Source organism: Chenopodium album, chromosome 5, assembly GCF_948465745.1.
Source record: "Chenopodium album chromosome 5, dcCheAlbu1.1, whole genome shotgun sequence".
Classification (NCBI taxonomy): Eukaryota; Viridiplantae; Streptophyta; class Magnoliopsida; order Caryophyllales; family Amaranthaceae; genus Chenopodium; species Chenopodium album.
Genome location: NC_137838.1, coordinates 2,878,499 through 2,890,393, shown reverse-complemented (window position 1 = coordinate 2,890,393; position 11,895 = coordinate 2,878,499). Strand labels below are relative to the sequence as shown.

At 31.9% G+C, this 11,895-nt stretch overlaps 1 protein-coding gene across 1 annotated transcript; it reads left to right on the top strand.

Moving 5' to 3' along the window:
- Positions 1 to 6,050: 6,050 nt before the first annotated feature.
- Positions 6,051 to 10,368, top strand: LOC145631512 (oxalate--CoA ligase-like). The gene is made up of 4 exons (XM_081683612.1): positions 6,051 to 6,338; positions 6,939 to 7,989; positions 9,033 to 9,136; positions 9,859 to 10,368. Exons 1-4 carry the CDS (start codon positions 6,138 to 6,140, stop codon positions 10,075 to 10,077), a joined length of 1,575 nt encoding a protein of 524 aa, XP_081539738.1. The 5' UTR covers positions 6,051 to 6,137; the 3' UTR covers positions 10,078 to 10,368.
- The last annotated feature ends 1,527 nt before the right edge of the window (positions 10,369 to 11,895 follow it).

Genomic DNA, 11,895 nt, shown 5'->3' with positions numbered 1-11,895 from the left:
ATTTATTTAGCTCTCTAAAACAGTTTAACCTAAGATAACAATTTCCCTTGCCTTCCTCAAACAACAAAGAGAGAGGGAGGGGGAGGGGGAGGAACGACTTGAGTTTAAGTAAGATATTTTCATGGTTAAACACTAAAACCAAACAAACAAATGGAAACAAAGGTAAGAGTTACATGAATTTTTTTCTCCTTCTTGTTTGTTTCTTTTCATTCCTTTTTTTTTTTTTTTTACCAAATGTCTTCTAAGAAGTAGTAATAAGTACAATCTTATAGACATCTACGTACCTAAATGCAATTAAACCCTAGGTGAATACCACTAAGCTCCTTAATATTTATAATCCATTAAACTAGTTGATCATTAATAAAACTTTGTTATATCTACTATTTACATATTTTTTTTGAAACCGTGTCTACTATTTACATCACATACATGCAATGCATGTCATGAATCGATTGCCCTACAAGATTATTGGTAAATAAAAACTCTTAAATACGTATACCTAAACGAAATTAAGCCCTAGATGAATAATTGAATACTACATATTTTTAACTTGTTAAATAAACTAATTGATGATCAGATGCAAAACTTGGTTATACCTGCTAATTTCATCACGTACATGCATGTCATGAATAGAGGCTCTAAAAGTTTAGTGAACGAAACTCAATCTCAAATTTACACTCTTCATCCCTAAATATTTGAGACGTTAGACTTTTTTCACTACTCATGTACTACCTCTGTTTCTTATTATGTGCAACAAAAGGATATTATTTGTGAGACATAAAACATTTCTTTGTTGGAAATAATAAGAAATGGATGTAGTATTAGTTTTTATCATAATTTTTTTACTAATAAAATATGTTTTTAGATACGTATTAATATAAAGTTTTATAATATAAATTTTAAAATAATTTTCATTAATATTTACTTACGGAGTATATAAAAATAAAGTCAAACTAGTGCTTTGACATATGTGTAATGTTATTTGTATTCGATTTTCTGAGATGGATGGAGTAAAACACTGTCTATATAATTGATGAAACTACTTGATAGAAAGGAGTAAAAATGAGAATAGTAAAGTAAAGATATTTTCCAACCAACACTTTATGAAGCTAATCAATATCTAAATAATTAATAATATTGTGATCGACATATCATAGATTTTGGGCCATAAAGCCATTTGCCCTTTTCATTTCAACCATACTCCAAGTGAATAATTATCATTTCGATCTAATCTTAGACATAGAGACCTTAGATTAAATCTAAGCCACGTTTCCATGATTCTCCCAAACACGTACACATCTATCGCATTAAATTAAAATCAGAAAATACCAAAATAAAAAAATTAATATTGGAAATAAGACTATGGTGGAAGATGTTATGTGGTAATGTAATTTTCAAGGCCAACGACACTCGTGAGTTCTCCTACACACACCCAATCTCTTCAAATCAATGGCCTCCACGTGGCATACCTCCCCCAATTCTCCCCTCCCCCTTGCAAAACCTATTAAAATTGTTACTTTGGCTTCATCCCCATTATTTTTGTTTTTGTTTTATGTATAATACGCGCTCAATATAATTATTATAATGTAATTTAGCAAATAATAGACTCAAATAATGAGAAAAAAAATGAAATATGAGTTTATATGCTTTATCCTTTGCCCCTTTTTATTTTTTTCATTATATTTGATTAAAAGTTATATATGAAAACAAATAAAAACGGAGTGAGTGACTGATAAGTGTGATAGGTGAGAATTTGTTTATTTCTATACCAATATGGTGAATAAAGGCCCAACATAAATCATATGCTAATATGAAATTGCTACCTTTTTGATATTGTAGCTTTACTTTTGTTTTTTTTAAAAAAAAAATATTATTGAATTGAGTAATCCTTATCCATATTTAATATTTCAAATTTCCAACGTGCTAATATGCAAGATTACTATGAATATGTTCTTGGCAAATTGGAGAGGTTTTAAACTTTTAATACCCCTCATATGGAACAACTCCTCTTATTTATTTATTTGTTTATTTTTTTTTGATGGGATTATATGGAACAACTTTTTAACTCTTTTATGTAATGAAATTGTCTTTTAAAAATAAAGGATATCACAATTTATTTATTTTTTAACAATAAAAGGTAAACAAGAAGTTATTATTCTCTCAAAACTACTCCGTAATAGATTACAATAATATTATCCCATTAAAAATTGTAAATTCTCCTTTCTCTCTCCTCCTTTCTTTCTCCAAAACCCTAGCATCCATTGTTGAATTTTGAAAGGGCTTCCATCAATTGTAATCGGTGGAAAGCTCCAATCATTGTTTCTTTATTGTTTTTTTAGGTTTATAATAATACTTCCTCCTTTTGGGAGGAACTTTTCTCCCTCGAAAGAAAGGGTTTCCGACCTCCTTCGAAAGACAAGGGTTTTTCGACCTCCTTCGAAAGACAAGGTTCATCTCCTCTTTTCGAGGGAGAAATTTCTTAGTTTTGAATCCATGGTAGCAGATCTAATGGATTGTCGTGAAATTATTTCGTTGGTGAAAAAGTTATCAAGTTTTCGAATACAAACAGATGAATTATCCTCACGGCTACAAAGGATCGTTAGATTGTCTCTCCAACAAGGCTGTAATTTTCAGCGATATAAGCGGGAGATGCTCCGCAGTGCAAGATCTACTCGACGATCGTAGTTTTTATGAAGGAAAATTCTATTTGATTCAATATCTTATGTATTTGTTAAGTCGAATCTTTATTGTAAATGTCGTATGACTTTTAATTAATGAAATAATTTTGCTATTAAAAAAAAAAAAAAAACTACTCCATAATATTTATGATTATTATTTATAAAAGTTTTTTTTTAGGGATTATTATTCTATTCATCCGATTCTTTTAAAAATGTTTAAAATATATGCCTTCTAATCAATATTATTATTAAAGGAAAGTTGGATGAGTGGGAGGGCTCCAATATATAAATACTCTTCTCTTATACTGTCATGTCATACCCACTAAAAAGGAAACCAATAAGGTAATTACATCTTCAATCGCCATCCAATCAAACAAAAATGGGATGGTGAAATCTCACTTGTTAATATGGAGTAGTAAATCACAGTGCCACTTCATACACACTATATCGGATGATTAAATCTCATTAATATGAATATAAATGGAAGAATTAATCTCTTTCTATCTTGATTAATACATATTTAATTTAAGTTATTAAGTTTATCATTATCTTATTTAATTTCTAATATAAGGGTTAATCCCGCATGTCTAAATCATACGCACTTCATCTTATTCCTCAAAATCAAAATTCACTATACATGTATAGTCAAATTACTACTCCATAACAAGATAGAGGAAAAGAGAAAAATCTACTGACACAATAACTAATATGTTTAGCAATTTACTTCACAAGGTAATTACTACATCTTTAATCACAATCCAATCAAGGTACAAAATTGAAAGGGATTATTATCATATTATGTATTGGTATAAATCATAGTCCCACCTCATACACACTAGAAAGGTAACCAAGATAATTATATTTTCAAATTACATAAAGCATAGTTGGATGAATGTGAGTGCTTCAAGCCTAAACACTCTTCTCTCATATTGCCCTGTCACACCCACAAAAAGAAAACCAAGGTAATTACATTTTTAATCACCATCTAACTAAAAAGGGGTAATGGGATCTTATTTACTGATAATAAATCATAGGACCTCGTCATACACACTAGAATGGTAACCAAGATAATTATATATTTGATCGTTATCCAATCAAATTAAACTAAAAAGGGATATCGAGTCCCATTTTTTGACATAAATGGAAAAATTAATCTCCCTTTATCTAGACTAATACACATTTAAGTTATCATTATCTTTTCTCAAAAAAAAAAATAGTTATCATTATCTTAGTTTTATAGAGGCTAATCACCACCTCTAAGTTAATGCCACACCATCCTTCTCCGTCAAAATTCAGTATACATGTATATATATAGTCAGATTTTAAAATGAAGAAAAGTACTTGTATATAATCTATTGACACAACAAATAACATGTTTAATTTACTTCATGCAAGAATGAAAACATCTAGCATTATAAATGTCTAAGAAAAAACATACTATGGAGTACTACATATTGAATATAGCAAATAAGAAAAACTTGAGTATCATCGTTATCAAAGAGAATAAAATTATGTTGTAAAAAAGGTAATAATAAAATTAAAATATTATAATTTAAGACAAAATCACCGAGTTAAACTTAAGAAAATAGATTCTAATTCATTTTATATTTAAAGATATGTATATTTGTGTTTTTTTTTTTGAATAATTTTGACCAAAAGTTCATAATAATAATAATAATAATAATAATAATAATAATAATAATAATAATAATAATAATAATAATAATAATAATAATAATAATAATAATAATAATAATAACAAATAAAAAAAAATAAAAAAAACTAGAATAGCTAAATCTTCTCATTCGCATCAAACTTGTAATTGTATGTGAATCTCAAATCTCTTTCAAGTTTCAACTAAAACACCTTATTAAGACTTTGAGTTTAAGCAACTTATTTCCCTTAATTTTGTCGGGGATTTATTAGTCGTGGGCCCAATTAGTGAAGACTAAATAAAAACTTGTAAACCATATTCCTATATTTCATTTACTTGCGTGCTTCCTCAAATCCAAACTTTTTGCCTTACCAGGGCCCAAAAAAGGAAAGAAGAATCAACCTTTACGTTATTCGTGACCTCACATAAAGCCATTTTTTTAATTTTTATTTTCTTGCTCTTAAATGTGGCTATAACAACATTTCGATTTTGTTACTCTATCCGTCCCTTAACTACATGCTTATTTCTAACCTTAATTACTCACATATTAAGAAGAAATAGACATATATAATTAAGTGACGAAGGGAGTATTAATTAGAGTAATAAATTTTTTTTATTATTAATTTTTTGTGTCTATGAAGTAAATGTTAAAAATAAAATAATTGAAATGAGGTAATAGGTGAGTAAATATAAGAAAAAGTAATACATTATGTGGAGGAGTAGTAAGATAGTAAGAGGAGTTTTCTAGGATTAAAGTAGAAGTAACTCTCTTTCAAAAAAAAAAAAAAAAAAAAGTAGAAGTAACTCAAACTTTTTAAAACCATTTAAAATAAAATTCGAGTCAATTTTTTTTTTAAAACATATGAGTACTTAAAATAAAAATAACTCCATCCTTTCTCTAATATATCTGTTTATGATTATCAATAAACATAGATTATAGACTTTTTTTGAATAACACATAGATTATAGACTTATAATATAATACTTCTATTTTTTATGATTTGCAATAATTTATTTATTTACTTATTTTATGTTTCCCAAATGAGTAATACACTTTATGGCAATTAATAAAACAAAGGTAATAATATTACAAAAAAATAATAATAAATAATGCATTGAAGTGATTCTAGTAAATACTCATATAAATAACATAAATTTAAATAATACATTTACTATTGTCATTTCATAGTATGTGCAACATTTTATTCAAAGTAGATGATACATATTATGTGCAACAAATGTTTTATTTCCTTTTCAAGCTATTAAGAGTTTGTAATCCCTGATCCAACCCGAACCCGACCCGAAGTTACTAAGAGAAACCTGAACTCGACCCAAACCAAACTCGAACGACCTGAATTCGTCCCAATTTGATCCAATTTTCATATCTAGTAGTAATATTAAGTCTTGCACCATTTTTGATAGTTTCTAAGCATTACTTGAAATCTACCTGAATTCTGACTCGTGAACGACAGAGGAGTAGTAGTAAAAAATAAATTTTAAAAAATAAAACTATAGCTTATTAAAAAAAAAATAAAAAAAATACGGAGTATAGTAACTCTTGTTTCTAAAAAAAAAATAGAGTATGAGACAGAATAGTAGTAGTATTTTAGAACGAAGCAAATCGAGGCCTCGAGGAAGTAAGCAATTTGTCTTAACTCTTTTTGTGAAGCTGTGACCCCCACACGCACCATCGACCGCCTATATATTCGCTGCATTCTAACCAACTTTTCTCGTATCTTTCCAATACCATCATCACCCCACCCCAATTCACCATTTTTTTTTCCCTCTGTTATCAAATTCCTAATATGGAAAATCTAACTCTCACCGGACTTCTTAAGGATGTCGCCGGAAAATTTCCTAACCGGAGAGCAATTTCCGTTTCCGGCAAGTTTGATATCACCCATTCTCGCTTACACCAATTGGTCGAACATGCCGCCTCCCGCCTCCTTGCCGCCGGCGTTGTTCCCGGCGACGTTGTCGCCCTCACCTTTCCTAACACCATTGAGGTAACATTTTTATTGACTTATTATTCCTTAATTTTTTTATTGGTTGTCAAAAAAATCAAGGTTCTAGTTTCCTTAATCCTCTGTAAATTCAATGGTTTTGCCTTTTATCTAATTTTGTTAAAATCAAAAGATTTTTATCTTTATTTTTATTAATAAACATACAATATTTGTATTTTAAATTCTTTCGTATTACGGTATTACCAATCCACTTTATGTAACATTAACATGAATTTGTTTAAGTTTTGCTTTTATAATTTCGTAATATTCGCAGTTTAAACGAATTGATTTTCATGAGTAACATTCATTCTGTTCTTTAATATTTGTCCTTAATTAATGCACATTTCCGAAGAATTATACTCCGTATTAATCATATATTAGTACGAAGAACTCCGTATTTTGAAACAACATATTGAGAAAAATAATAAGATTTCACACGCTTATGTTTAATTTTCACCATTTAATACTAAGGAATAAAGCTAGTAGGGAATAAAGTGATTATAAAGCAAATTTTTAAGAAATTAGAGTAACAATTTTCCGTGAAAAATGACATTTAAAAAAAAAAATCTTAACTAATTTATAATTATGTCAATGAATGGACAGTTTGTGATTATGTTCTTGGCGGTGATTCGAGTTCGAGCCACGGCAGCACCATTAAATGCAGCCTACACAACTGACGAGTTCGAGTTCTATCTTTCGGACTCAGAGTCAAAACTCCTCCTTACTTCCCCTGAAGGCAACACCGCAGCCGAAACCGCTGCTGCGAAGCTCAGTATTCCTCATGCTACTGCATCTCTGACCTCATCTGACTCCGAAATTTCTCTGTCATCCACTCACCCTGAATCGAACCCCGATTACTCGGTGTCCTCACTCGTGAACGACCCTTCTGATGTCTCGCTCTTCCTCCACACCTCTGGGACTACCAGCCGTCCCAAGGGGGTGCCACTGAGTCAGCTTAACCTGTTCTCAACTGTTCGGAACATTAAAGCTATCTATAAGATTACTGAGTCTGATTCGACTGTGATTGTTTTGCCGTTGTTTCATGTTCATGGATTGATGGCTGGACTGCTGACCTCACTCGGTTCTGGCGCTGTAGTGACTCTCCCTTCCTCGGGTAGATTCTCTGCGTCGACGTTTTGGGGTGACATGAAGAAATACAACGCTACTTGGTATACCGCTGTTCCAACGATTCACCAGATCATCCTTGATCGCCACACGAGTAAGCCCGAGACGGACTACCCGAAGCTCCGGTTTATTCGGAGCTGCAGCGCTTCGTTGGCCCCGACAATTCTTAACCGGCTTGAGGAGTCGTTCGGTGCGCCTGTTTTGGAAGCATATGCAATGACTGAGGCAACCCATTTAATGTGTTCTAACCCGTTGCCTGAGGATGGGCCTCATAAGGCGAGCTCGGTTGGGCGACCCGTGGGTCAAGAGATGGCGATTTTGGATGAAAACGGTCAGGTTCAAGGGCCTAGGTCTAAAGGAGAGGTTTGTATTCGGGGCCCGAATGTTACAAAAGGGTATAAGAATAACCCGGAAGCGAATAAGGCGGCTTTTCAATTCGGGTGGTTTCATACCGGTGATGTTGGGTTTTTTGATGAAGATGGATATTTGCATTTGGTGGGTCGGATCAAGGAGCTCATTAACCGTGGAGGTATATATCATTTATCTCTTATTTTAGCTTCTACTTGTTTAAAAGCATTAATCTATTAACTGTGTTTTTTAATTATCAAGGGTGAATTTTATAATTATTATTGAAATTTTGTTTTATGGTTTGTTATAAGAACACACTTTTGAGGGAATAGATGACAAAGTTTCTTATCAAATTAGTTCAAAGTGTACCAAAATAAGAATTGTCTAGGGTGTTTGTTTGTGTCAAAATTACTAAGCATGTGTTAAATTACTATGTTTGTCAAGCGTGTTACGCGAGGATACTTAATTGGCGCAATTGTCAAGTCGTTCCAAAGTTAAGTAATGTATAAACCTTGTCAACTAAATAATTATAGGAATATTGATATAAATATATTTTTTTAATGTGCTATGTACATAAGTGGTTACGGCTATAATTAGACTATGACTCCATCGCTTTACATGTCTTAGACCCTTGGCTCGTAAGAAAATCCAAGTGTTTATATTAATGGAATGTGACCAAGCAGGAAAGTTGTTAGGATATGGGTTTCCTAATCCACTACCTACCTGTGACGATTTTATTTAGACGTGTGTCTGATAGCTCTAGTCTCTACATCTGTGTCATTCGCCTTTGTTTCTAAATAAAAGATCACATTTTGAAGGGAGTCGTACATGGATTTAAATAAATCTAGTTAGAGTACTCCATAGCTTGCAACATGGTCTAAAAAGCTTATCAAAAGAGGTCTATTTAGTATGGATGTTGGGAGTGTAAAATCGAATCATCTTATACTTGCCTATTTAAAATAACCGCACTTGGGTAGGTGAAACCGTGATAGAACGTAGCTTTTTATGGTTGGTAAACTAAGTTTTCTTTAAACTAATTTTCTTGGTCAGCCAAGAGATAGTCACTGTCTTTTTGTTATTCAATGGATCTGCTTTTTCTTCACCTTCGTTAGTTTGTAAATATGCACCACTTGGTATTCCACATGTGTGATTGTACACATTCAAGTTGAGTTAAAAGTTAAAATGTCTAATATGTGGAGTTGTTTTCTACCCAATTTTTTTCAGGGGAAAAGATATCACCAATTGAGGTGGATGCAGTGCTGTTGTCCAATCCTAACCTTGCGCAAGCTGTTGCTTTCGGGGTCCCCGATGACAAGTATGGAGAGGAGGTATGAACTAATTTCCATCTTTTCTTGAGTTTTAGATTATAAGCAAGATTAGTTGTTAGTCTCTGTCCTTTCATAATTAATCACGAAATGTTCATTCAAAGAAATGTCTTGCATATCATGCCATACATATGACTTGTGGATGTGGTAAGCTTATTTACTTGGATGTTATGGATATTACTTTTGTACACTTAAAGACGGATACACGTGTAGTTGAGTCATTACATGCCTCATGATGTGGTTGAGAGGTGAAAGGCATGAGGTGCTGTGTTTGATGCTTCTAGGATCATGTGTGGTTCAGTTGGATTTCCAGAATCGAAATTGGTTGATCATTGCCTTCTACTACCATTCATGTACCTGATAATGACGTATGCTTTGAGGGATTTGATACTTTTGTTAGTATGCTCTGTTAATGATGTTTTAAGTGGATAAATAATCACGGTATGCTTTTTTCATGGATAATCAACCACTTGACTAAAAAGGCGCTGCAAAAAGCTATGGAGGAAAGAAATTTAGCTGTCTAATTACTTGTATATTTAGCATTATACTAGTGAAAATCCATGGTTTTATATGAATATCCTTTCTTTGTTATTCGTCGTTGAAGATCATTGAGAATCTGGAGTTTGTTTGCTTGATTTTACCTGATTATGTTTGTGTTGTGCTGGTTCTTGCTGTTTACTTGTGAGGATTGGATGGATGTTGATTTATTTCTGCTACATGGACAGATAAATTGCGCGGTTATTCCAAGAGACGGAGTGGAGATTGATGAGGAAGAGGTTGCAAAATTCTGCAAGAAAAACCTGGCATCATTCAAGGTTCCTAAGAAGGTTTTCATCACTGACTTTTTACCGAAAACTGCAACTGGGAAAATCCAGAGAAGAATTGTGGCTGAGCACTTCCTAGCTCAGATTTCGACTGCTAAAGTTCCCAAATTTGGGGCTTAGTGAACGAATATGCGATGCCTTGTTTTCTAAGTGCCCTGAATTTGACGATGTTCAATGCTGTGGACCGTTTTGAGTTTTAGCTAATCAGTGCTGTCCATTGGAATGAACATTGTAATGTTATCCCTTATCCTTGTATAGGTTATGGCTTATGGATATGGGGTACTAACTATCAAGTGATATATATATGTATCAGAGATAAAACTAAGTCATATTAGGATCGAAGTCGAACCATCATAAGATAATATGTGAAGGCTTGGTTGATTAATAGACTTATTTTGTATTTATATTTCATTTGTTTATGCCAGAAGCAGATCTTTTGTTCTTTAACAAAAAATGTCTTATACTTTGTATAATTTTTGTAATAAATCTATGATTAAAACTTCTATGTTCAAAAATAATTGTCACATCGCGCTGTTTTAGCTTACTAGTTATAACAATTGGGTTGATTTTAAAAGATCGAGGGAATTCAACATGTCCCTGTCAATCACAGGACTCACAGCTACATAAAAACATAGAATAAGAGAATGGACTAGTGAATCGTGTGTAGTATAGAGAGATGAAAAATGAAGGGGACCTTTATAATAGGATTTGGATGGGAGCACAGAAAAAGATATGCAAACATATTAAACTGAGTTTTGGCCACACAATTTTGTGTGCTTTGCAATGCAAACAATCGTTAGCCGTGTAGTTAATTGGGTATTTGGGTGTGGTTCATTGGTTTGAGTTTCATTTTCAGGGGTGATTTGGAATTAGGGACACATATTTTACTTTTCATGGCAAATTGGCAGCTCATAGTTATTGTCCCACAAGAAGTAATGTACAAGAATTTCTGATTTTTTTTTTTTTTAATTTCTATTTTCCGCATAACTTGTTTTTTATGTATTTTGTTCAAATTTGGCATGCATTGTACGGAGGATTGGTGAAGTTGCTGTTTTCTGTGGTGTATAAACTACAAAAACACATTTTAAATATCAACATTGGAAATATATTTTAAAAATTAAAATAATCCTAAAGAATAATAGTGATGAGATTGGGAGCTCCATTTAAAATAGTATTAACATCAGAAACATATTTATTTGAGGCCTTGAGGATAAAAGAATTAAAGAAAAGCCAATGACAATGTCTACATTAGAGGAATGACGTATTATTATCAACTAGTGGAGTAGTGGTGCAACCTAGGCTTTGTTTTTGATTTTATTTTTTTTAATCATTTTAACTGTGAGTATTAGAATACAATGATAACAATAACTTAATTTGGATTTTGTTTGGTTTTTATCCTACTTTATTCTCTACTTACATGTGGATTACAAAACATGATTTATTTCTAGCAAGGATAGTAATCCATATAAAATGATGATGTAGGGTGATGCTGGTGGAAGAAGAGATACACATGACACATAAACAATTTTAAGAACGCTTTTTAATTTTTTACTTTCGATTCCTACAAAAAAGTTTGTTGGGAACTTGGGACGAAACTCCAAATCTCAATGTCAAATCTTCAATTTTTTTCACACAATTTACTGATTTCAATTCAATTAGGGTTTCGTCAAAAAAATAAATTTCAATTAGGACTATTAAATATGGACCAATTTCAATCAGGCCGGTAGGTTGAGAGTTCAATCCACACTGCATCCACATAATGTAGCAATTCAATCCGGGTTTTACACTTATTAAAATCGGTTCAAACTTGATGAACCGAGAGATTGTTATATACCTCCGGGTGTACGGTACACCCATAGTATTTTATTCTCATTTTGATGATTATTTTTTATTTAATTATCAAATAAAGAGTAAAAATTAATTTTGGTTTAATTGGGT